Source organism: Quercus suber, unplaced genomic scaffold (genome assembly GCF_002906115.3).
Source record: "Quercus suber isolate HL8 unplaced genomic scaffold, Cork oak 2.0 scaffold_109, whole genome shotgun sequence".
Classification (NCBI taxonomy): domain Eukaryota; kingdom Viridiplantae; phylum Streptophyta; class Magnoliopsida; order Fagales; family Fagaceae; genus Quercus; species Quercus suber.
Genome location: NW_027069574.1, coordinates 406,281 through 434,275, shown reverse-complemented (window position 1 = coordinate 434,275; position 27,995 = coordinate 406,281). Strand labels below are relative to the sequence as shown.

Here is a 27,995-nt window from a genome sequence, read left to right as displayed (position 1 = left end):
TGGATTCTCAGGATTAAAAATTCTCCTATGATCTATGTTTAAACTTCACACTCTAACAGTGTGTGGATCTACACATATGTAACATGTTTTTCCTTTATTTAAACATAGGGTAATACTAGGTTAAAGTCAAAATCCATATATTTTCACCCTATCAAGCAAACAAGGCTTGCTCAAACTTATTGCACATAATTTCCATTGGAGCGCACCAAAAAAAAAAAAAAAAGGCTACCGTCACCAATGACCAAACATGTTTAAAGAACAAGAACTTCCAAATTGAATTAAGTTGGTGCCATAACTTGTGGCACAACTTTATGACGAGTTGTGATTGGTGGAGGGGTGATGGTAAGTCCATGTGGGGACACCCTTCCACCAACCATAACTCGCCAATGTGGCGAGTTGTGGCACAAGTTATACCACAAGTTGTGGTGCCAGGCTCTCCAAAATTTTAAAAAGTAAACAATCAATTTTGCATAAATTCATTAATTTGACACTTGTTTTTGATCGTTATTAAGTCTCACATAACAAAGTGCGGATCAAATAGCAAAGTCCCAAGATAATAACCATTTGACCAAAGGTAAGACTCGTCTTTGTACAGTTATAAAGTCAGAACTACCATCACAAGGATCATGGCCCTTTGAATATATACATTTCCCGACACTGTACAAAGCATACACAAGAATTACCCTTCAAGAGAGAGAGAGAGAGAGAGAGGATATGCTATAGCCAAATCTTCAATTTGCTTCAAGAAGAATCAGGGTCCTAGTCTTTGGTTACAGAAATCATCCTCCACCTTATTCCTCACCTATTACTATTAGTCCCTCCTAAATATATCGATATATTAATTTATCAGTGCATAATAAGATGAAACATCATTTGGCGCCTCCATAGTATATATATGTAGCCTATTCTTCTTTATTGTCATCCAGCTCGTTTCTTTCTTTCTTTCAAGAAATGAAAGACCCATTGTGGACTGCGAAATGAGAGAGTAGTTGAGGAGTGCTTGCTCTATTTTGGTTGCCCTGTTCGAAGGCTATCAAAGAAGGATTATAGTACTCAAAAAACGCATTGGTTCGAAGGTTACCATCCTCATGTCCATTTTGTCCATTTGATTTTGAAGAAAGTGACTCCTTAATGAACGAACCGCATTGTCTTGGTTGGGTTTGGTAGAATACTTTTGACACCACTAACTCCCCATCTTTCTCTTCTTCATTATTACCAAGGTGGTATTGATGCATCACCCAATTTGTTTTTTCAGGCTTTCTTTGTTTCCCATAGTTGGTGTAGAGCACAAGTATCTTTTTATACCCTTTCACCTTCCCACCGACAAAAATTGGCCTTGTCTTTCCTGTTTTGTGCCACCGGGTCTCGCCACCTTCTATGTCTGTGTTCACCTTTCTTCTTTTCCGAGTTCCTGTCGTGTATGCTTTGGAAGGTCGATGAAAGAAGTGACGGACTAGGCCATCTTTGCTTACTCCTGCATTATGGCAATGGGGCATCAAATGAGATTTTAATTTATAAACATTAACTATGTGTTTTAACATGAAATCCAGCTAACTGCCAACTTGTTATATCCCAATTATTTTCAGTTCTTTTTGAAAGAGTCTTGTTGAAGCCATACGAAATGCAAAATGATCAAGGAGAAAGGAAAAGAAGAGGGGGGAAAAAGAGGGTTCAACAAATGCTTCCAAGACACTGCCTTTGTCCTAATAGGGTTAGTTGAAGTGTTTCTTCATTTGTGAAGGCTATGTTAATACTACATGGTTAATTAGTTGGAAGATTTCTTCATTTGTAGTTGTACATGCCACACAGAGGTATTAATGTTAGTTGGAGGGTTTCTTCAAACAAATTAAGAGATGGATTAACTTATCAATATGATTCATTGAATGTGTTCCCATATCTTCTTGAATATTCCTTCAAAAAATCACGGTAATATATTCATTAATTATTCTTACTCTAATATGATCTAAGATAAAATGTGAGGTCAATATAGGACTGGGCCTAAGGGCTTCAGTTAGAATTCCATTGACTATCAAGAAATTGTACTTAATACTGCTGGATGTGGAATTCAAACCAGTCTATTTTGAACCTAAAAGACTGATATCATATAACTCAATTATATAACAGGATAGTTAATTGTTGCTATTCATAACTATTCAGCAAAAACAATGAGCTACATAAAGTCATCTTAGTTTCATTGTTTTCAAAATTATCATTAAATTGTTTTTTTTTTTTTAATAAACTTAAATTGTTTGTTGAGAAAAGCAAATGATAACACTATCATATTTTCCTTTTATTTTTGCATGGGCCAGATGCACAACACCATGCATTTGCTCAAAATCCTACACCTTAACGTACTATTCACCTGGCAGCTTCTCTGGGTGGGTGTAACAAATTCCATTCTCTCCTTCAAGCGTGGGGATGAACTCATCGATGAGAGGGTGAAGCTTACAAGCATCAGACTGCACCTTTCCCTCCAAATGCTCAAGAATTTCTTGATCAGTTGGATCAAACTTCACTCCCGCAGGTAGCCCCGGTAAATCATGAATTCCAGCCTATTGTTATTATTTTTTTTTTTTTCATTTTGTTTTTTAATAGAGCAAACCAAAAAACATAAAACACATAAAGATCTTATTAAAGTAGAAAGAAAACAATGATATAACAATAATAAAAAAAACTTTTGCAAATTTTAAAACCTGCTTATCTTCGCATTTGATCTGATGACCACATGAAGGACAAGTTCTAATCGGATTGTCTTTGCTTTTTGCGTCAAGAATTGTTTGGTTGTCACCACGCTCACTGCATTGAGTCATTTCCTTGTTTTCCTCTTATGTGCCCATCCCACAATAAAACTTTTTCTTTCTTGGTTCCACCACTGCTACTCCAAGATAAACAAAATCCTAAGAATAGAGAGAGGAAGAGAGAGAGAAAGGATAATTAAAAGGAAACAAAAGGAATGAAAAGCAAACTTGTCTCTTCTAAAGCCTGCTCCCCTCATGCATATTATTCTTGAGTGTTGGTAAGGAATTAAATGCTTCCTCTCTTTTTAGTCCTTTACTTTGCATAAATGAATACAGTAGCCTCTTTCCCTCCTTGTTCTTAATTACTAGAGAGAGAGAAAGAGAGAGAGATAAAAAGAGAGGAAATCAAAATGAGAATGAAATTGTCAGAAATATAGCAAGTTGAAAAGGAAAGAATAATTAAAAAAGTGTAGCTTGGATCTTAAGTTTTGTGGTGCTTGCATATATATACGAAAACTTGTAGAAGAATAAATGTTGTTTTGGGTACTTTTAAATTTGACTAAAGGAAAATTAGATTTGTAAACACGGGTTATAATCTTGAAAACAACCAAAAGTTGGAGAAAGAGTTTGAGTGGCGATGGGGCAACCAAATATCTGTGTGTATGATAGAGAGATTGAGATTTTAGGTCCAATGTCGGCCTAGAGTGTACATAAAGCTAGAGTTTATATAAATACCATTCTTAATAAAACGGAATAAGAAAAATAAATAAAACCCATATTTAGCGGCCAACCACAATTTCTATTCCTTCACGTAGACTTCTCATGCAAAGCAAGAAACCTCTATTTCTCTCGCTCTCTCATTACCTCAGTTGACAGTGCCACTCTCCATCTTCATAATGTTGGAAACTTGGAATAGACACATTTTATTTCACATGGAAAATAAAATTTCCATTTTATTTCACATGGCATATAAATTTGCCGTGTCATACAATTAAGGACCAAGAAAAGAGAAAAATATTCTGCTGATGAATATTCTACAACCAATTATATTATGATGCTTTCCTAGGAGCTCATTTTATGGCATTCTAATTTTAATTTTATCTCAAGATATAATCTGTACTTAAAAACGAAAGTGCCCCTCATTATGTGTTAAAAAAAAAAGGTTCAATAAAGATTGTCTTTGGCTATAGAAGTTTATAGCATAAGAATGTCTAAGGCGCCCAAGAATATTATTTCACTGTTTTTTTTTTTTTTCTTATCCCTAAACTTAATTAGGAGAATAATTAACTAGCGAGTTTGTGTGTGTTTTGGAAAATTTCCTAATAGCCTTTGTTAAAGATGCTATAGAGTTTTGTTTATATCACATCAATAAAATCCAATGATACAAAGAAAGTTGTCAAAATTATAATTATTATTATTATAGAATATTTTGGTTTTTTTTTTTTTTTGGTAATTTTTAGCCATTGAGCAGTGTCTCTATAACAATTCATAGTTGATTGAATAATTCTTTTTTTATAATTATTATTATTATAGAATATTTTGGTTTTTTTTTTTTTTTGGTAATTTTTAGCCATTGAGCAGTGTCTCTATAACAATTCATAGTTGATTGAATAATTCTTTTTTTGCTGAAGAACTAAATCATCATTATTAATGACTAGTTTTTGCTGTTAATCATCACTTTTGAAAGTTGAAACTAGTATTAGATATTATATTAAACCTGAAGCTCATTTATAATTTAGAACCACTACTGCTGATTTTATTTATTTATTTATGATGCTGCATATATGTGTATTAAAAGATGTTAATTTTTTTTTTCACATATAAGATATATTTACAAGAATTATATGAGATTAAGATAAATTACAAATGATGCAGAAAAATCTATTAAAAATAAATTCTTTTTTGATTATTCATTTTTTTTCTTGGTTTCATGTGAATCAAATCATTTTATACTTCACTCATTACTTTTAAATTTTCCCCCCTCAAAAGTAAAATATTAAATCTATCCCTGGTCTAGAAATGTTACAATACAGAAGATTTTTTTTGTCTTAACTTTCAAATCCAGAAGTTTGTTATTTGTTTGTTTTGTTTTGTTTTGTTTTTTAGGTTGAACTAGAAGTGTATAAAAAAAATTGTGCAGATAATCTGAAAATTTAATTGCTCGAAGTTGCTTTGCCGGACCGGACTGGATGATTGACTTCATATTTCAGTATGGTTGCTCTGGATTAACTTTTTCGAGTAAAAAAAAAAAATCAACCATATTATATTGTGAAAAAGAAAAAGGAAAAAAAAAAAGTAGCATCATACGGTCAAGAAATAAAACATTTTTTTTCATTTTACTCAAGGTATTGGTAGAATCTCACGATTATATATATATATATATATATGTGTGTGTGTGTACGCACACATATATTAGGTGTTTTATTTTTTATTTTTTATTTTTTTTATTTTTTTCCCTCTTGATTTAAAATGGGTAGGAGGGTGGAAGTTTTATTTATTTATTTAAATATTGTTTGTTATAACCATCACCCTGTAGCATTAATTGACATTTAGCTTTCTTAAATTTTGGTGATATTTGTAGAAAATTTCAAGACCTGATATTTTTTTCATGATTTTAGATTTAATTTTCATGAATATATGATTACATATTGTCACGTAATTTAAAACTCAATTTTATCAAATAATAACTCGGTCTAACTGACATAACATTATATTTATCTTTAGATTCATTGGAAACTAAATTTAAATCATAAAAAAAAAAAAATCTTTATTTAGTTTCAAAGTAAATAGAGAGGATCATATTATAAGTTTTTGTGTCTTAAACAAGAGTGGTATCTTGTGTAAATGTAATAGATAACATTCCTTTCACATGAATGTAAAGTTCACTTGGGTTTTTCATCCTTGATACAAGAGCAGAAAAAATAGATGCACATTGTTAAATAATTTTTGGATAAGTATAATAATAAAAATAAAAAAAAAAACCTATGCAACAGTGCTGACAAAGCAAAGGAGTAATCTAACTATAGATCCTAATCAGCTTTTTAATTGAATAGAATTGGCTTTTCATTTTCGGATATTGATCTATAATTAGTTAATTACAACGTGTATCATGAGTTGCTGAGAATCAGACTGTGGCCAAAAGGAAAAAACAATATTCCCATATATAGACAACTCGTACGTGGACCCCAGCTTATGGAATTTTTAATACTTCAGCAATATTTTGCTTTGTAGGGTAAAGCCAACTAGCCAAGACCTTAATACAAAAAAGGACAATAAAAATAAAAATAAAACAAAATATAAGATTGGGTTAGGTAGCTTTTATGTGGTACATCATAGTCAGCTTGAAAAGAGCAGAAAGGTATAAAAATGTTATTAAAAAAAAAAAACAACAACAACAACAACAAAAACTCATTTTTTATTGCGTAATCTTCCTCCAAGCGTAAAGGTAATGTACAAGCAAAAGCACCCACTCATGATTCATATCCTACAAAGTACAAAGTACCAACTGCACAATGCCTTGCTCATGCAACTTTGAACGACGTCGTTAATGATTTCTATTTTTTTTATTTTATTTTTCTACTCGTTCCCTTTTATAGATGAGAGGGTTGAATTTCTCACAAAACTTCCATGATCTCATACATATGCAATGGATTTTCATTTTTATTTATTCAGTTCTTTTATATATAATAATGCCTACCCAATTGTACCATTGGTTTTATACCTAGGGCAATTAGTTTCCATTCTCTAAATATTATTATTTTGGGTTGAGTTCAAGTTATACTTAGTGTAACTCCAAGCAATGTTACATCACTTAATATTTTTTAATTTGATGCAAATATTGACAAATCCACCGTTAGATTACAATATCTTTGTATATTCTTCATACTTGCAAAATTTCGAAATGATCAAAGATTAATAGCCATGTCATCAATCAATTGTTAAAATTCAAATTTTTGTAATTTAAAATAATGCATAAAAGATAAGTTTATAGATCAAATGGTAAATAACATCCGATTGATATGAAAATTGCCATGCATGTTAAAAATATATAAAACATGTAATTCAACGGTTGGATTTTCAAAATATTAATTCAATAACAAATTATTAAGTGGTGTAACATTATTTAGAGTTACACTAGGTGTAACTTGAACCCAATCTTATTATTTTATATATATTATCAACATACTGAATAATTACTCTAGACTGATTTTTTTTTTTTTTTTTTTATACAAGATAAAAATTCTACCATAACCTAATCTAAGTGTATATGTGTATGAAACTCCCTCCTAGACTGATTATAATTATTCTTTCTTTTAATAGAGTTTTCAATCTATGACATTTGTTTCTAATGATTGTGCATTTTATCATTATTCTAAGAAACCAATTGGTTTTCAGTATAGACAAGAATTGAACACCAAATTTCTTATTTAACCCTTAAAGATTTTATCAGATAAGTTAATTGAAACCCATAATTATAGTTATGAGAAGTGCTACATCCAAAACATTTTTACAACAAATTATAGGTGGTAAGTTGTTCTTGGTTACCACTGCATAACCATAGTGCATTGGTCACTCCATAAGTATAAGTGCTTGTTGGGTGTAAGGGGTAAAGGTCGGGGTTCAAGTCTCCAGAAGGGAGTTTCACACACATATACACTTAGATTAGGCTAGAGTAGAAATTCTATCTTGTATAAAAAAAAAAAAAAATTGTTCTTGGTTATAATTTGAATTTACAATTTAAATTACTATTTTACCCACTCATAACAGCCAGTAAGAACATACCACTTAAGATTTATTGTAAAATTATTGTGAAAATATAACATTTCTCTTATAACTATTGTTAAATGGTTGTCGTTCTTAACACAACAACCTCAAAATAAACTGGTGTCTTTAGTGTATTCGTTAAATAGTTGTCATTTTTCCTTTATAATGTTAGGGTTCAGTTAACGGGTTGCTTTTAGAATATTTGTTAATAAATTATTTTGAGAAAAATTTAATACTAAATTTATGTAAAAATATAAAAAGCTGTAAAAAAATAATCAGCTACTTTTTTCTTTTTTGATAAAAATTTCTAAAATCAATATTCTTGGATATCAGTTAACTTTTTTCATAATCTTAAAAGTCATATAATAAAATCTTAGGGCCTAATGAACCTTTTTTTCCTCATTATCCTACGAAATTTTCCCTTATTTTCCCTCTAAATTGCAGCTATAAAATTTACTCACATACGTTTCTTCAAACACTCCAAAACTTTTTTCCGATTAATTATAGGGGCCTGTGGGCTTTGGACCATTCATACCATAACTAAAGCAAGGACCCAAAATGAAGCAAGCCTTAGATCCATTTCCCAATGGTTTCACCTGAGCTTAAAAACAAGTTCATATACTTACAAGTTTAGGTTAACTTCTAATTTCTACATTTACTCCTCGAATTCTAAAATTTGTAATTTACATCTTCAACTATGAAAACAATGTCAATGTATCCCCTCTGTTATGATCCGCAAAATTTTTGCCATTAGCCCACCTCAAAATGACATCATTATTTTTCTTCTATTTTCTATCCAAAATAATTCCATGTTACAGGTGGGTTATTAGCAAAATTCTAATGAATGTTGATGTGAGGAGCACATTGATATTGTTATAATACTTGAAGGTGTAAATTAAGTTTCCATAGTTGATAACCAATTTAGACGGGAACCCAAATTTCAAAGATGTAAATTAAATAGCACAAAATTAGGCTAGAGTAGAAATTCTATCTTGTATAAAAAAAAAAAAAAATTGTTCTTGGTTATAATTTGAATTTACAATTTAAATTACTATTTTACCCACTCATAACAGCCAGTAAGAACATACCACTTAAGATTTATTGTGAAATTATTGTGAAAATATAACATTTCTCTTATAACTATTGTTAAATGGTTGTCGTTCTTAACACAACAACCTCAAAATAAACTGGTGTCTTTAGTGTATTCGTTAAATAGTTGTCATTTTTCCCTTATAATGTTAGGGTTCAGTTAATGGGTTGCTTTTAGAATATTTGTTAATAAATTATTTTGAGAAAAATTTAATACTAAATTTATGTAAAATATAAAAAGCTGTAAAAAAATAATCAGCTACTTTTTTCTTTTTTGATAAAAATTTCTAAAATCAATATTCTTGGATATCAGTTAACTTTTTCCATAATCTTAAAAGTCATATAATAAAATCTTAGGGCCTAATGAACCTTTTTTTCCTCATTATCCTACGAAATTTTCCCTTATTTTCCCTCTAAATTGCAGCTATAAAATTTACTCACATACGTTTTTTCAACTCTCCAAAACTTTTTTCCGACTAATTATAGGGGCCTGTGGGCTTTGGACCATTCATACCATAACTAAAGCAAGGACCCAAAATGAAGCAAGCCTTAGATCCATTTATAAGAAAAACAGGGAGCTAGGGAAGAGAAAGAGAGAAAGCCAGAGAGAATAAGATTCTGTAACTTGTATATTTTCAATATATCTAAACTAATTGTACAATGCATATATATATTACAAAACACCAAGGAAAGCTCAACTGTTAAGACTAACCAACTCCGTAATATACGGATCAATTCTAAACTAACCATCTAACCAACTTCAGTGATACACGTGTCCATTTATACTTCTGCTAATTAACTTAAGCTAAAACTACAAGTCGTAGACATAGAACTAAATCATTTTAGTCGTTTAGCAACCTTCATGTAAAATGCTTGTAGTGCTCTGTTTCATTGCTCTGCCTCTCTGCCTGAGCTAATGCTTCGAACACCCTTCTCGTCAATGGTTGCATTTGTCTTCTTCTTCTCATTCTTATCAATACTCTTATCCAAATTTTGACACAATTTCCCAATGGTTTCACCTGAGCTTAAAAACAAGTTCATATACTTACAAGTTTAGGTTAACTTCTAATTTCTAAATTTACTCCTCGAATTCTAAAATTTGTAATTTACATCTTCAACTATGAAAACAATGTCAATGTATCCCCTCTGTTATGATCCGCAAAATTTTTGCCATTAGCCCACCTCAAAATGACATCATTATTTTTCTTCTATTTTCTATCCAAAATAATTCCATGTTACAGGTGGGTTATTAGCAAAATTCTAATGAATGTTGATGTGAGGAGCACATTGATATTGTTATAATACTTGAAGGTGTAAATTAAGTTTCCATAGTTGATAACCAATTTAGACGGGAACCCAAATTTCAAAGATGTAAATTAAATAGCACAAGCTTGAACACGAGCAACAAGAAGATAGTTAGCAGAATAGGATAAAGAATTTCTTATTCTCGTTTACCTTCAATCCCATCCACCATGCATCTTGATTCTAAATCTAAATAATATAATTTGTCTTAATGTTAACTGTGATGCCATAGAAGGCTTCTTTCCCTATTTTTGGCAGGTTTGAACAGCAAGAAACAAGCAGTTAATTCAACAAGTTCTTACACTTCTTCAACTTAGCTTTAGCTTACCCGTTAAAAACAATAATATAAATAAATAACAAGTACAAACTTTTTAAGTGTGCGTTTGAGAATTGTAAAAAAATGTTAGCTTTTTGTTTTTTTTTTATCAAAATTATTATTTTTTCCTTCAAATAATCTAGCTTTTAGCTTTTTAAAAATAAACTAACTTTTAACTTTTTGTAACACATTTAACATAAAAGTTATCTAAAATTATATCTTCTAATAAATATTATACTAATAAGCTATTGGAAATAAGTAAATTCCTAAACGGACAATGTTAACTATCATGAAAACTTTTTTAGACTTAGTACGGATGCTTAAATTCGTTGTAACCAAGGGCCAAATGGAGCTGGATGAATCATCATCAGATGTAGTACCGGCAATGGGTGAGAGGTTTCTCCAGAATCCAACAATATTGATCACAATTCTCACCTTATTGTACCTTATGCAGGTTTCTCTGAAAAACTATTGAAGTCTTATAGAGGCCTAGAGCGCAATGTGCATCATGAAGGAAACCATTGATTAGTGCACATCTTTTGGCATCTCAAAAGAAACTCCAACACAAAACTTTTGGCTAAGAAAAGGCGTACGTAATTGTAGAAGGCTAGAAGTTGTTTTGAGTTGTAGTCAGACCCTTCTAATAATATACTATGCCAACTATTGGCTGATGTTTGGGTTATTTGTTATCCTAAACTCTTTTACTTGATACCTTTTATTAAAAGTAATTTTTTTCCCCAATTATAAAAAGTCAAAGGTTTTCGTTTTATCGTCTTTTACCTCCAAAAAAAAAAAAAAAAAAAGGGGTTTTCACTTTAGTTAGTTTTTGTTTGATGAGGAGAAATATTTTGCGGATTGGCAATTTTTTAAATGCACCAAGGTATCTTTTTTAAAGATCCTTTCACATCCATAAATGGAGCATTGATTGATAGTGTGTGAGATAAAGAGTCCGTATTGAAATAGTTTATTTAGCTAAAATTGAAATCTTTTTGTTAAAAGTACTATAGATAAAGTTAAAAGTTATCTAAAATAATACAATAGGACCCACGAATAGTACTAAAAAGTGCAATGAGATATATAAATAATAGCAAAAATAAGTTAAATAGTAAAAAAAATTGACTTTTTAAGCCGATGCCAAACGTATACTAAAATTAGGGGTGTCAATGTTCGACCCAACCTGCGAACACGACACGAACCCAACACGGGTTTTTTCGGGTTAGGGTTAAGCCTTAATGGGTTTGGGTCATAAACGGGTCGACCCGAAAGCGACACGATAAGAAACATGTTATAAGTGGGTCAACCCGTGTAACCCGCAATAGACACGTTTGACACGCCAATTTATTTGGGTCAAACCTGAAATGACCCGTTTAACACAACCCATTTAACTCGTATAACAAATAAATATTTATTTTATTTTAGATTTGTCAAATACCTTTTATATCCAACATGTATTTTAAATTTAAAAAGAAAAGTGAGTAATTATAAAAATTTACAATGAATATAATTGAAAATTGAAACTTTATAAACCCTAAATCTCTAAACCCTACAAACTCTAAACCTCTAAAACTTCTTATAAATATTTAATTTTTTTTTATTATTTCAGCCGTACTATTCTTCTCACGCCAATTCTCAGACTCAAGTGGAAACTCTCAAGCCAGTTATCTCTCTCTCTGTAGTGTGTTTATTTTTTTCTGCATAATGCTTTTCAGCTTTTGTACAATAAACTTTGAAGTTTGAACCCATGTGCCTTGTTTTACTTTTCAGCCGTACTATCTCTCTTTTGTACAATACCTGTTTTAGTTTCTTTGGATGATAATAAGATAACTTGACATTATAATAAGAGAGATACATGCTTGTTGGCCATCTTATAAACATGTGTTAATTCCCTTGGATCCGTATATTATTTTTTGAAGTGTGTTTCATATGTTGCGGATTATAGAATTAACAAGTGTTTGTGACGGAAAATAATAATAAAACGTCAAGAACAGTGTTTATATTTGTATTGTAATGTGTTGTTTATTTGCATTTTGTGAACTATGTAGGTACAGATGGAGGAAACCAATAGCAATAACGTGGAAAATACAAATGATGTGGAGATTATAACTGAGGAAGAAGTTGATGACTTGGAAGATGTAATAGTTCTAATGGAGGGTCAAAAAAAGAAAAGGCGTAGGAAAACTTCACTAGTTTGGCCACACTTTGAAATGGTTTCTCCTGGACCAGACAAGAAGCCAAGATGCAAATGTAAGAGATGTGGACTTGTTTACTTGGTTTCAGGTAATTACGGAACTGGAAACTTAAAGCGTCATTTGGAAAATTGTGTGAGAAGAGATACACGAGATGTGGGTCAATTACTTTTAAGTAAAAATGGTGGGGCTGTATCTAAATTTGAACCTGATAAATTTAGGGAGTTGCTAGTTGCTGCTATTGTTATGCATGACTTACCATTTTGTTTTGTTGAGTATACTGCCATAAGAGCTATATTTGCTTATTTATGCCCTGAAGCTACCATTATTACTAGAAATACTGCTAGGGCTGATTTGATTAAGATGCATGGAAGGGAGAAAGAAAAGATTAAATTCATGTTAAAAGATGCTCCAAGTAGAATTAGTTTAACATCTGATTTGTGGACTTCTGTAATCACTGATGGATATATGTGCATTACTGCACATTTCATTGATAGAAATTGGGTTTTACAAAAAAAAAAAAAAAAAAAAAAAAAGGTGTTGAATTTTTGTTTTATGCCTCTACAAAAAAAAAAAAAAAAAAAAAAAAAAAAGGTGTTGAATTTTTGTTTTATGCCTCTACCACACAATGGAGTTTCTTTGTCTGAGAAAATGTATAATTTGATTTGTGAGTGGGAAATCAAGAACAAGGTATTCTATGTGACATTAGATAATGCCTCCTCTAATGATGTTTCTGTTGACATCTTGAGAACTCAGTTGAGTATTAGGAAAGCACTTGTTTGTAATGGTGATTTTTTTCATCTTCATTGTTGTGCTCATATTCTTAATTTAATAATACAAGATGGCTTAAAGGAGATTGATATTGCTATCCAAAAAATTCGAGAAAGTGTTAAATATGTGAAAGGTTCACAAGTGAGGAAGCAAAAACTTTTAGAGTCGGTGAATGTCTTTAGATGGTAAGAGAGGCTTAAGACAAGATATTCCCACTAGGTGGAATTCTACCTTTCTTATGATTGAGAATGCTCTTTACTACAGGCGTGCTTTTTGTCACTTAGAATTGACAAACTCTAATTATAAGAATTGTCCCACTATTGATGAGTGGAGTAGGGTAGAAAAGATTGACAAATTCTTGACTGTTTTTTATGATGCTACTTGTGCATTTTTTGGAACCAAATATCCTGCTGCCAATTTGTACTTTCCATCAGTGTTCATGATTTATTTAACCTTGAGGCAGCAAATGGAGAATGAAGATGAGTACATGAGAAGAATGGCAATCCAAATGCTTGCCAAGTTTGAGAAGTATTGGTTGGACTTCAATGTACCACTAGCTATAGCAGTTACGTTGGACCCTCGTTATAAGCTTCAGTTTGTGAATTTTTGCTATAAGAAGCTTTATGGATATAGTGGTTCCCCTGCATATTTGAATGTGTGTGAGAAATTATTTTCTCTTTCCTTGGAATATGCAAGTAATGCTCCGACAACATCAGCATCTATTGGAAAACGTGGTGGAAAGGTTGTTCATGTGAGTCCAATTCAATCTTTTAGCAAAGAGACTAGAGCAGTTATGTAGGTAAAAAATTATTTTAATTTAATATGTTATTTTATATTGCTATTTTTTATTTTAATTTAATAAGTTATTTGCTATTTTGTAAGAGTGATATTTATTGACATTGTTGTTTATTTAGGAATTTGATTCATTTGAAATTGATGAAGAGTCTGCCCATTCATAAACAAGTCAATTAGAACTCTATTTGGATGAGCCAAGAGCGGATAGGAATGCAAACTTATATATTCTCTCATTTTGGAAAGCAAATCAGTTCCGATTCCCTGAATTAGCTTCCATGGCTCGTGATGTTTTGAGTGTTCCTATTTCTACTCATGCCTCAGAGTCTACTTTTAGTGTTGGTGGGAGAGTGATTGATCAATTTAGGAGTTCATTGAGGCTGGACACTGTTGAGGCATTGGTTTGCACTAGAGATTGGCTGTATGGAGAGAAAGGTAATCTTATTTGTTTCATTAGTTATTATTACTCTTACATTATTATTATTTAGTTCTTGTAAAACTATTGAGGCATGATCATATTTTGTAAATACTAATACTTATTTATTTTTATTTTTTTGGCATAGAACTTGCACAAATGAAATTGGATGAGCTTGTGGAAGATGTTATGAATTTGGACATCAACAAAAAATCTATGGATGATAATCGTGGTCATAGTTAGAAGTAGTCTACTGTTTGCTCAAATTCTTTCAATATTGATACTTAGCATTTGGCGAGTTCTAAGGATATTATATTTTTGTTGAACTATGTTATTTTATTTTTGTTAAACTACGTTATTTTGAATTTGGGTTGAAGTGTTGCACTTCTTTTGGAGTGTAAAGAACTTATTTTTAGATGAATGTTATATTTTTGTTGAACTATATTATTTTGAATGTGGGTTGAAGACTTGAAGTGTATGCACTGCTTTTTGGGATGTAAAAAATTATTTCTAGATGGATGTTATATTTAATATTATGCATGTTGAAATGGGTTGGGTTACATTCGTGTCAATCTAACATGACTCGTTTATTAAGCGTGTTAAATGGGTTGGGTCAGGTCAACCCGCCTTATTAACAGGTCGGGTTAGGGTTGAAGGATCCTGACACGATTATTAAATGGGTCGGGTTAGGGTTAAGCCATTTAGTCGAATATCCCTACCTCGACACAACACGAACCTGATACGCTAACCCGAATTGACACCCCTAATTAAAATTGATTAGATTAGGTGAAATCTTACTAATTTACTTAGTTGAGTTTTTTTCTTTTTCTTTATTTTTTGGTATACTCTTCGAGCACTTTACAATTCTCTCGGGCATATACATTGAAAAATCCCTTAAAATTTACTCCAAAATGTTAATGTTTGTTAAGGTTTTAAGAATCACTAAACTAGCCCCATAAAATGGTTTAAGATAAGGATTAATGTGATCACACGAGCATTCATGTAATTGTAGTTTCATTTTTTCAATCTAGCCTCAAGATTATAAATTTGATGTTCTAAGTTCTTTTACTAATTCTATATTCTATTAATCTAGTTTAACAATATTTTTTTTTTTTCAAAAAATATTCACACGTTCCGCATGAGTCTGCAATTAGTAATTACTAATATTGCAAACAGTTTTAAAATTCTAAAATTTCCCCCTCCTTATCCTCTGCACCTAACCAGCCCGTAAAAGCTTCACATTCAAACACAGCTAATCAACTTCGCGCAGCCAAACTGTAGAGCCCAATCTTGACAAGCATATAATTAATATGGTCAACAAAATGCTAATTCAGCAAGAACCTTTTTGATCCCTGTCAGCTAATTAATTTGGTAAAAATGAGCTCATCCTCAAATATGAAATTCATATACACTCAACAGATGGTATTGAGTTTTTCAGCAAAACCTCTCAAAAAAAAAGAAAAAGAGTTTTTCAGCAAAAACTTTCTGAGGGCTATAAAATAGCACAAATACCCTTGGGCCATAATTGGAATTTTGCTTGAACTGTAGACCAGACCAGAGCTACAGACATGAAAACAGTAATTAATGTTAATACCACATTTTGCAGGTTGGTTCAAAAAAAGGGCATCAAATGCAAGCTCTATCGTATAAAATAGCACAAATAGCCTAGGGCCATAATTGGAATTTTACTTGAATTGAAGACCAGAGCTACAGACATGAAAACAGTACTCAATAGCACATTTTGCAAGTTGGTTTACAAAAAAGGCATCAAATGCAAGCTCTATCGTATGAGGGTCTATGCAAGTTACATGAGTTCAACACTTTGATGGCAAGATTTGGTGGACATAAAAAAGAATATGCTACGTAATTATATATTAATTGACTATTATGAATTATCTGGTCTAATCCATGCATGCAGTAGTTTTCCTGCGAAAAAATTTCGATCTCTGAGCATAAAACCATTTACAAAATTGATAGTATAATATTAAGATTAAGCATATAAATGATCCTTCATCCTAGTCATTATTCAATAGAATCAAGAGTTCAACGCCCCAAGCACAAAAAGAAAATGACTTTTTTCTCAAGTGTCAAGGGAAGACAGATGTTGAGAATTACGACCACAACATACCAAGGAATGTAGACTAGAGTGAAATGATCAACTAAACCTTGATCCTAATTAAATTGGCATCAACTATGTTTCCCAATGAACTAATTAGGGTCACCCATATGTATTCCTTTCCATCATTCTATCATATTTACAATCATACTCTCAATTGATCTCTAATCAACATACCCTTCTTCATTACTTTTAACCATGTTATTTCAAGTCTCTCCCTTCTACTTTTCACTCTCTTAACTTGAATTATATTACTCTTTCTTATTGGTGCATTAAGAGGTCTTCATTGCAATGACCAAACCATCTTAATCGACTCTCCCTTATTTTTTCCTCAAGAGAAGTCATGCCTAGCTTTATAGGTATAGCTTCATCCATTATCCCTATTGATCTATCTAAGTATTCTTAATATCAATTATGATTAATTATATAATAAACATGTTGCTTCTTAACACCCCTAAGATTTTGTACCATATAGCATAATTGGTCTTATAGGGCAATTACATAGAATATTCTCTCATCTAACTTAATAGGCATTATTGTTACACAATAATCCCTATACAGTTCTTCACTTTCCCTAGGCTACTCTTATTCTATGAATCATGTCCTCTTCATTCTCTCCATCATTGTTTTTTCCTTGATAAGTTCCTCTATCTCCCCATCCTTGTAATAGTTGATCCAAGATGGTCTCGATCTTAATGCATGGTGGATGTTGCATATGGCAACAGTATTTATAAACAATGCACATTAGATGTGGAACCATAGGAGCCAAAGAATTCAGGTTTGATTGTGTAAAATTCTCTTTTAATAAATTATCTAGGTGTAGTGGTCCTGGCAACAGTGATGACAGCAATCACATACAGGTCATACGGGATTTTTCACACGCTTACTATATATTTGGAAAGCTTTCATAAGATATAATAAACTTGAAGATTAAGTTTCTTGAGTTAAAATTTTGAATAATTTACCTTTTGTTCATCTTGGTTTATGTATGTCAATACCCTATAGCTATTGAATCACCACAGATCCTCAAGAGAACATTCACAATTCACAGTAAGTTCATGATCTGTCCTGGTAATATGCGAAGAATTTCAAAGTGCATGGTCAGAATTTAGTCTGAATAGATACCGAGTATTAATACTATAGGATGTGAAAGTCGTGACTATTGGCAGCACGAACATAGACTGTGTTTAAGAAGGCTTAGGTAGACAGATGCAAACCAAGTTAAAATATGAACCCAAAAAGACAGATGTATAAACATAAAACACTGTAAAGGATGTCATTATTACTAAGCTATCACTTGAACCTTATGCATAGCTAATTTTTGTTTGTTAACAATTGCCTTCAGGCAGTCTTACGTTTTCTCTCAAGTATCGAAGTTCAAAATAACCCCAAGAAGAGTTAACTTGACTACCTGGTTGCTGCAAAGAAATTAAACCTCTGCTTCCCTTTGTGGCCCAAGTAATTTCATTGTTGCCCACCTAACTTTATCCATACTCAAATTAAAATAATATATAGCCGTGAACTACTTGATGGAGTTGTAATAATAGTATATGTTTTACTCCATCAGTGGAAGTTTGTTTGTTTGTTTTTTCCCTGTTTCTTTATATTGGGATACACACACATGACACAACCTAAGTTTGAGCATAATTATCACTTTAATTTTATTCCAAGTTGTAAAACAGTTTAAGGTTCTGATTCTTGCCATTCTCAAGTGTAGATTACTAGTGATTGTTTATTAAAAACAGGATTTTGCTAAATTGTAGCACGATGTATAGTCTGACACCTGCTTAATGCTAGAAGGAGAAGTTTTATAAGCTTTGAATGGAAACTCGAAATAATTTTTTCTTGTGTGAAATACTAATGATTTTTTAGTTTGATCCCATTTTGTCAAAGATCCTAATTTTAGTTTCAAAGTTTTCCAGGTTTATTAGAAAATTTTTAAAATTTCTAAGTAATGGATAAACCAAAAAAAGGTGGAAAATTTATGGAGCAAATAGAACTTTTAATCTCCTGTGATTCTTGATTAGCTCAATGGTGGAGGGGCTAGCTGTTAAACTGATTGGTCGTAGGTTCGAATCTTCATTCCTTTTCAATCCAATTAATCCCTTCATTTATTGGGAGGAACACATACACATTTCGTAGACCTCAATTGAGTTCTAGTATTGATCTATCAAGCTTTTGTCGGGCTTTCTGATTAATTAATGGCATTACAATGCACTGTCTTGCTTTCCTGTCCAATACTAGACACTATTCATAGATATGCACACTTGAAGGAAGGGAAGTAATGCATGAGTATAACCAAAAGTTATTTCAATATTTCATTTTAGATTTTCAGTGGATAATTTCATATTGTAACATAGTTATTTGTTTAGTTTGGATTGGTATTTGAGTTTGGTTAGGATTAGTAGTTTATCATTATCATTTGTTTAGGATTATTGGATTAGTTTTGAGATTGTTTAAGATTATCAGATTAGTATTTGAAATTGTTTAGGATTTGTTTAGGAGAGTTTATCCTTATCTTTGTGATTCTTGGAAGCTACAAATAAAGCTCCAGATGATTTCTTTTGTAGGACAGACTATTATTATTATTTGCAGAGATTATTTGCAGAGATTGCATAGTATTTGTTTGGTGGTGATTCCAAACACCTTAGGTGGGAAGCCTAAGGTTCTTCGATAGGACTAATCTAGGTGAGAAGCCTAGGTTGTCCTGCATCAACTTGGTATTAGAGCCCAACCCGATCAACCCTTTCAGCAACCCAAAATCATGACTGACAACCCACAGCCACACTCACCGTCAGAAGACAACTTAACCACCAGACATGCTATTACTCAAATACTTACCCCACGAGATTTGCAAACCAACGCAACCTAATTTCTTACCTCACGAGATCTGCAAACCGAAGCCAAAACCAACCCAAACCATATACCCTCTTTGGCCACACGAATTCTTCATCCCAAAACCAACAAAGAAACCCACTACTCCCTCCAAACCTGTAACACCCATTCGTGCCCGACTTTAGGACCACCACCAGGAAAAAAAAAAATAAATCCAAAAATTCAAAATAAACATAGCAGCAACCCGAAACCCAGCTCGACATTGTTGTGCTCAGATTTTTGGTCAATCGCCTCATCGAAACCTAGAAGATACCTTGCAATCCAAAGCCCAAACCAACAACAAACCCAACCAATGATCACCGATCTGACCAACCAACCAACTACTCCTACAATCTAAAACCCACATGAATAGATCAGACCACTAGTCACCATCACTGTCACTGATTAGTCCATCAAGCCACTGTAACCCACACCAACGTCAAACCCATCCAACGTTCCACCCCCACCGACCACCGGACCAACCACCACTTCACAACCATTGATCCGAGAGAGAGTTTTAGAGATTTTTCCAAATCCACAATCTGAGAGAGAGACTTTAGAGCTTTAGAAAGATGAAAGAGAGAGGGAGATTTTGGTTTGAGAAAGAGATCTTTAGAGATTTTCGTTTGGGTAAGCAAACCCAGATCTACGATCTCTCTCTCTTCACCCAACCTCCAACCTAATCGGCTCCCTCCAACCATTTATTGAGAGTAAATGGTTTATGTTTGTTATTGTGTTTTTTGTGTTTGTGATCTTGTGTTAATGTTTAAATTTGAGTTTGTGTTTTATGTTCTTGTGTTGATGTTTAAATATGTGATTGTGTCCTTGTTCAAAATGAATTAGATTTGAATTGATGTATTTTATTATTTTTAATTTTGTTTTTTCTTTTTTAATTTCGTTAAAATTGATTAATAAATTTTTTTTATATTTAGAAGCTGACGTGGCATTTTTTTAAATGCTAATTAAAAATTTTTATTATTTTTTAATTGGTCATGTCAACATTTAATGTGCTAGCAATGCACTCAGTTTGCTACCTAAGAAATTTCTGTTAGTGGGCTAACGAAAAGGACCAAAATGGAATGCGTTAATTGATTTATGGACTAAAAGTGGTAAAATTAAAATGTAAGGACTAAAATAGAAAAAAAACCAAAATATAGGGACTAAAAGTGCATTTACGCATTTTTTATTATTCTCTATTCTTTTTCTTAGACCCATTTAAATATTTGTTTTATCATTTTCTAAATTCAGAAATTAAACAAAGTACCATGAAAAAAAAATCTAACAAAGTTTAAATGCAACTAATTCACAGCCAACATTAACAACAGTAAGCTTTTCTAATACTACAAATTTTCAGACATGAACACCTCTCACTCTTCTCTACTCCAATCTCCGCACAACAATCTCCACCTTCTCCCTCCATAGCACCCAAACCCATATGAAAATGATTTTTTTTTTTTTTTCTCTCCTAATTTGTTTTAATTCGTTTCACAGAGTTTGTGATTTTTGCCACTTATTAGTGGATAAATGAAACCGGGTTGGATAGAATGGAAGGAGTTGGGTGGGCCGGTCCGTTGAACAACCTTAGCCCAAATTAAACTTCTAGGTAAATTTCTTGTAGGTTTTCACTTAGCATAGCTCTTACTAAGCCGACTAAGAGCACACACATTGAAGAGGCTAAAAATGACTTAAAAGTTATTTTAGCAACAAAAACTGGTGCTAAATTTTAAAAATTTAGTAACTAAGCTACAGTAAATCTTTGACACTTTACTGTAGCTCCAAAGTTATAAAAAAAAAAAAAAAACTATTTTAATGTGTTGATGAATGTGATTGTTGTTTATACATTTTATTGACCAATAAAAGTACTTAAAATTTTTTTAATTAAAACATAGAGATAAATATATTATATATATAATTATTTTTTCATAAGTGGGAGACTCTTTTATTTGGAGTCTTAGGTGATTGCATCACCTATTGAGCTGGTTCTGGTTGTATTAAATATATTATTTTATAGTGTTGTTTATATTATTTTAATGTATTAAATGTTAAAATAAAACCTTTAATGTTAAAATAAATAGAATAGTATTTTGAGTCCTTAAAAACTATAATTTTTAACAATCTTGTTATGAATGCTCTACTACATGATATATAAGTATAAGAGTGCCGTAGGACTCATACTACATCCCTAACCCTAACCCTAATCCTGATCCGCACGATCTCAGATTCTCACATTCTCATACACAGAGAAGAGAAAAAAAAAATGTCAGACTATCTGCCGGCGGAGCTAATTGTTGAAATCCTAATACGAGTACCAGCGAAGATAGTGCCGAGGTGCAAGTGCGTTTGCAAAAGATGGAACTCTCTCATCTCTAACCCTCACTTTGCCACCACCTATCTCGCTCACAGCAAACAACGCCCATATCATCTGTTTCGTCGTTTGGACCAAGAAACCGGGGAAGAACTTTTCACTCTGCATCCTTCTGATAATCCAGATAATCCTTTCCCTCGCAACTATCACCTCAAGAATCTGAATCGTAGCGACCCGGCCTTACATATCAATCTCCTTCGTCTTGCACAAGAAGTAAAAGACAAAGGAGGCTTCTTTGGATGCTCATCAGATTACATTAAGTTGCATTGTCCATACAAAACCAGATACTACCAATACTTCCACCAAATAGTCGGTTCAGTCAATGGACTGATTTGTATGGTTGATTCTTATTCAATAGACGATAACTATTATCTCTGGAACCCTTCAATTAATAGATCCATGCAACTCCCACGTCCCAAATATCATGATCAGTCAAGAAGTAATTCTTTTTTTGGGTTTGGATATCACGCTCCAACCGATGATTACAAATTGGTGAGACTTGTGTATTTGAATAACTGTAATTCACCCGTGGTTGACATTTATACGCTTAACACAGGTGGGTGGTGCTCTGCTAAAGCCCAGCCAAGTGCTCAGTATATAATTGATTCATTCGGGTCCGTTGTTGTGAATGGAGCGATCCACTGGCTTGCCCACACCCCAGAGGATGCTCACCACAATTTGATTGTGTCATTCGATTTGGGGAATGAGGGAAATGAGGTTGTTTTTCATGAAGTTCCTGTACCTAAGATTTTAGAAGGTGCCCCTCCATTATCGATGATGAATATTGCAGTGCTTAATGGATTACTTACTCTACACGGAGGGCAGCCGGAGAAGTATGTCGACCGTGGCGGCCGTGACGATAGGTTGGTGAAAGAGCATGCTGTGTGGGTGATGAAAGAGTATAATGTTGTGAAATCTTGGACTAAATTATATGTTATTGATGTCGGTGAAAATTTTGTAAGGGTGGTAGGTTTTAAGAAAAATGGTGAACTTCTAATAACTATGGATGATGATAAAGATAAAGGCTTGCTTTTGTACGCGCCAAATAGCCGCCGCGGAAGACCTTATACTGATCTTTACATCTCTGGCTTATCAAGATCTTTCTATTTGGATAATTACGTGGAAAGCCTAGTTCTTTGGAAGAAGAATACAGAGAAGTAAAGCCGGAAAGGTAAAGAAACATGATGCCAAATTTGCTGTCACTATCAGTTTCAATTTTTCTGTAATGCATCCCTTGTGCTTTAAGATAGGGAGTATCCTACTATTCTATAGTCTGATAACCTTGCTTTTGATCATATAATAATAAACAGAAAGGCCTCAGTAATGTATTTATTTTAATTTCCTCAATTAGTATCACTTTTCTAGTGGTAATATTGGGCATTCTAAAGTCATTAACGTAGGTTTATTGTTTAATCCAGCTCGAGGCTAATGTGGAGGATCATTTCATTCTGTCTTTCAAATAGGAGCAAATAGAAAAAGGTATTTATCAATTATCGATTGCAGTGTGTAATTTGGTTACATCTTTTCTTATCATTGGCAAAAATGTTAAATATTCTTTCTCCCTATTTCTTTCTATTTCCAGCTGGTTACACTGTTAATTTGTAGTTCTATGGTGATCCTTTAGTACATTGCTTGTGTAATGGATCTTTCCTGTCCATTAGTTTCCAGTTCAACTTATTAAACATGCGCAAATTTAACTATCTTATATATGCCCTCCAAACAAAATCTAAATAGTAAAAAAGATAAATAATAAAAAAAACAATACAATATATTTTCTCTCATGTAAGATAAAAAGAAAAAATAAAGTATGAGATTGTTCCATCTGGAGGACAAGCTCCCAGGACTTGACCAAGAGCAAGAGAAGAACAAGCAGAGGGCCTTCCTGATGCAGGACAACCTAGGCTTCCCACCTAGATTAGTCCTACCGAAGAACCTTAGGCTTCCCACCTAAGGTGTTTGGAATCACCACAAAAAAAATACTATGCAATCTCTGCAAATAATCTCTACAAATAATAATAATAGTCTGTCCTACAAAAGAAATCATTTGGAGCTTTATACGCAGCTTCCAAGAATCACAAAGATAAGGATAAACTCTCCTAAACAATTTCAAATACTAATCTGATAATCCTAAACAATCTCAAAACTAATCTAATAATCCTAAACAAATGATAATAATAAACTATTAATCCTAACCAAACTCAAATACCAATCCAAACTAAACAAATAACTATGTTACAATATGAAATTATCCACTGAAAATCTAAAATGAAATATTGAAATAACTTTTGGTTATACTCTTGCATTATACTCCCCTGGTTTAAGAAAACTCGACCCCGAGTTTTGTAGTGATGAAGAATTAAGACTTTGGTGATTAATACTTCCTTCAAATCAGAAATGACCCTAGATCGCACTGAGAGTAGAATAACCTTCAATTCCATGACACCATAGAACTCCTCTAGAAACACAAAATCAATGTGTTGAATAGGCACAATTTTATCTTGAACCATAGTATCAACCTTTTGGACTTCAACAGCTTGTAGATGTTCATCAACCTCATGGATCATGAAGGGTTCAGTACCACTTTCATCAGAATCAACCTCCACATCAAGTGCACCCTCTAAATCTTCGCACACTTGTTGAAATTTCTCTTCTTGTGTAGACTCTATAATAGGTTCTTCTTGCTGCATGAATGTTGAAACATCATCTATTGGCACTTGTACCTCTATTTCAACATTAGTCTTTGGTGGAACCTAAGCATCCTTTTTCTAAGTAGAAGAATCTAGCAAAACCATCATTTTTCTTAAGTCTTGAGCTATGGCAGTGAGTTCTTGAAGAACAGATGAGGTGTTTTCTTGTTGAATACTGTCTGTTGACGGCGTTTGGATTTGGATCTGGTAGACATATGTTAGCATCTGGCATCGGCATGGTGGGAGCGGTGTTGACGGCGTGTCAGCGTAGTTGGATCTCAGCGGTGTGATTCTAGTAGTGACATCGGCAGCTGCTTGTTGCCTTTCAAACTTTTCTATCTCTGATCTGGTGGGTTGAAATTGTGAATCTTTTTTTTTTTTCCTGGTGGTGGTCNATACAACATGTATTGTTTCCAAACGAGTAAGGTACAATTTCCATTTTTCTTTTCTTCTATTTTCTTGCTGAAGATTCCATTGTAATTCAAATGCTTGCAACATTGGTCCTAATAAACCTTTCTTCAATTAGATGTTAGTGTAAAGGTTCCATTGCTAGTATATGAAGAAAAAGAAATAAACTTTGACGGAGAGACCAATAAGACGTTCTTATTATATAGGCCTTTGGGTTTTTCTTCAGATGAATCTTGGACCTTAACTTGATCGAATTCTAGACCTTCTAGGGCATTCAAAAAGCGCATAAATATTTTAGAGAGAGAGAGAGAGAGAGAGAGAGAGAAGCAGTTTCTTGTGTTTGTGTTTCTGGAGACTGAGTCGGCACCTCTCTGGTCTCAACGAAGCCATTCTCAAGAACATCGAGGCCTGCAAGGAACTGTCTTTTATCACTCGCACCTCTCTTGGTACCATTTACTTCAGGGTAGTGGTACGACGTAAATGCAACATCAAATGAAAATTTTTGACGTAGGTTATACATTTAGCAATTATACATTTTCTTACCAAAAAAATAATAATAATCGTTTAGCTCTATGCTGGTTAAAATGCTCCAGTAAAGTTTTTTGGACTAGAATATAATGTTTGACATGTCATGACACCACCATAGATCACGATGAATGCTAAAACGTAGAAAAACCTAGGACGTGCGAAAAGTACTACTTTTGACATGTATAAATGTATAATTATTGAAGTACTTCAAGGGCACTGTCTGTGTATTTCAATCACAGAACAGAATGTAATAATTTGCATGGTTCACTCGACAAGCACTAAATCCATGGACATAATGGAGATTAAAAACCCTAAGCAAAATGTACTCAGTCGGATACTGCACAAAGAAAAATACATATGAGCCACATCAAGAGTTAACCCACTGTCTCTGTCCACAAGAGAAACCATGCTAACTTGAAGCTTGTCTCACAATCATGGGTGCCAATCTATTATAGAAGTCAGTCCCTTATGCTCATTTACCCTGTTATATATCACAATTCTTGATTTTTACATGTTGATATCTTTCCTAATTTGCCCTGCCAGTTCTCTGCCTGTGACATTTATATTTCCTTTTGCCAGAACATCAAGTTTAAACCATGTCAGGGATTGTTTATTCATTTACAACCTTTACAATTAACATGATTCAGGTTCTCAACAAAATGATTTGGACTTTCTATGTAAAACCGCCATCAATCCCAACCATAGCACAATATACAAAGCAAAAAATAGGACACTTTTACTACACTAAACAAAATTTTCTTACAAACGAAGTTTTTGGCATCTGAAAGAAAACAACAGATGCCTAACGAAGTCCAAGAACCTGCTTATGAGAACTAAAAGCATGACCAAAATATCAATTGCCATTTCAACTAGTCCTCATCCATCCCTGCAGGCTGATCTCTCTTTGGACCACCTGCTGGTTTTGCCATTATAATCTGTGACATAAAAAGGGATTGTATAATTAATAAAACTCATGTGAAAAGAAAAATTACCAAAGTAACTGAGATTCAGTTCCATATGTGTTATAATTAATCAGGTGATCTAAAACCTATTGTAATTAACAATATAAGCCGGCAAAAAGTGCACTCTCCAAATTAGAAGTTTCATATATGTGCACTCTTCTAATTAGCCCAGTTATTTTATGCCAAATTCCATGCGTGCTAATAAGTTCGAGAGGTTACATAGGTATTTTTTTGTGGGGTGGTGTACGGGACAATGTGAAATACCACTTGGTGGTTTGTTCCCAAATTCAATATTGAGGTTTGGGTATTAGGAAGCTTGGTACTTCAAACCCAGCTTTCTTGGGAAAATGGGTTTTGCATTATGCTATATAAAGGGATCTTTTGAATAGGATTGCAGGGGCAAAATATTGAGAGATGGGGCCACTGGTGTTATGCTGAGGTTAAGGGTGCTCATGCAGTGAGTCTAGAAGCACGTTAAGAGTGGTCGGAGATCTCTTCAAGCATATGAAATTTTCTATTCCAGATTTCTATTTTGTTTTGGCATAAAATTATGAAAAAGGCATTTAAGCTATATGAGAAAGTAAAAAAGGCATTATGGTTTACCACTTTTAGTTCCTAAATCAATTAATGCACTCCATTTTGGTCCTTCCCGTTAGCCCACTAACGGAAATTACTTAGGTGGCAAACTGAGTGCATTGCTAACACATTAAATGCTGAGTGGTCAATTAAAAAATTTAAAAAAAAAATTTTAATTAGCATTAAAAAAAATTGCCATGTCAACTTCTAAATATAAAAAAAATTTATTAATCAATTTTAACAAAATTAAAAAAGAAAAAACAAAATTAAAAACAATAAAATACATCAATTCAGATCTAACTCATTTTGAACAAGAACACACAAGAACACAATCACAAATTTAAACATCAACACAAGAACATAAGAAGGCACAAACCTAGAACCAAACACAAAAAACACAAACTCAAATTTAAACGTTAACACAAGATCACAAACACAAAGAACACAATAACAAACATAAACCATTTACTCTCAAGAAATGGTTGGAGGGAGCCGATTGGGTTGGAGGTTGGGTGAAGAGAAAGACATCGTAGATCTAGGTTTGCTTACCCAAACAAAAATCTCTAAAGATCTCTTTCTCAGACCAAAATCTCCCTCTCTCATTCATCTTTCTAAAGCTCTAAAGCTCTAAAGTCTCTCTCTCAGATCGTGGATTTGGAAAAATCTCTAAAGCTCTCTCTCGGATCAATGGTTGTGAAGTGGTGGTTGGTCCGGTGGTCGGTGGGGGTGGATCGTTGGATGGTTTTGACGTTGGTGTGGGTTGCAGTGACTTGATGGACTGATCGGTGACAATGGTGGTGACTAATGGTCTAATCTATTCATGTGGGTTTCAGATTGCTGGAGTAGTTGGTTGGTTGGTCAGATCAGTGATCATTGGTTGGGGTTGTTGTTGGTTTGGGCTTCAAATTGCAAGGTATTTTCTAGGTTTCGATGCGGCAATTGACCAAAACCGCTGAGCACAACAATGTCAGGCTGGGTTTTGGGTTGCTGTTGTGTTTATTTTAAATTTCTGGGCTTGTTTTTTTATGTGGATTTTATTATTTTTCTGGGTTTATGGGTTTAATTTGTTGGAGGATTCGGTGGAGAAAATGGATTTTGAATGAATT

General features: G+C 33.0%; 2 protein-coding genes across 2 annotated transcripts; one reads left to right on the top strand and one right to left on the bottom strand.

The window, feature by feature from the left end:
* Positions 1 to 610: 610 nt before the first annotated feature.
* Positions 611 to 3,141, bottom strand: LOC112040893 (NAC domain-containing protein 73). The gene is made up of 3 exons (XM_024073825.2): positions 2,694 to 3,141; positions 2,363 to 2,552; positions 611 to 1,474 (listed from the first exon to the last, which is right to left on the bottom strand). The coding sequence occupies exons 1-3, from the start codon at positions 2,808 to 2,810 to the stop codon at positions 945 to 947; spliced, it is 837 nt and encodes a 278-aa protein (XP_023929593.1). The 5' UTR covers positions 2,811 to 3,141; the 3' UTR covers positions 611 to 944.
* An 18,479-nt stretch (positions 3,142 to 21,620) lies between these two features.
* On the top strand, positions 21,621 to 23,308 carry LOC111998182 (F-box/kelch-repeat protein At3g06240). Its single transcript, XM_024030291.2, has 2 exons — positions 21,621 to 22,899; positions 23,147 to 23,308. The coding sequence occupies exon 1, from the start codon at positions 21,621 to 21,623 to the stop codon at positions 22,887 to 22,889; it is 1,269 nt and encodes a 422-aa protein (XP_023886059.1). The 3' UTR covers positions 22,890 to 22,899; positions 23,147 to 23,308.
* Positions 23,309 to 27,995: the final 4,687 nt, after the last annotated feature.

Bases quoted from the DNA above. Each gene is read 5' to 3' on its own strand.
- LOC112040893 (XM_024073825.2), bottom strand. From the start codon at position 2,810: ATGACTCAATGCAGTGAGCGTGGTGACAACCAAACAATTCTTGACGCA. The intron at 2,553-2,693 runs GTTTTAAAATTT...TAATAACAATAG, and splicing joins TCAAATGCGAAGATAAGCAG to GCTGGAATTCATGATTTACC. The intron at 1,475-2,362 runs GTGAATAGTACG...GCCATAATGCAG, and splicing joins CCACCCAGAGAAGCTGCCAG to GAGTAAGCAAAGATGGCCTA.
- LOC111998182 (XM_024030291.2), top strand. From the start codon at position 21,621: ATGTCAGACTATCTGCCGGCGGAGCTAATTGTTGAAATCCTAATACGA.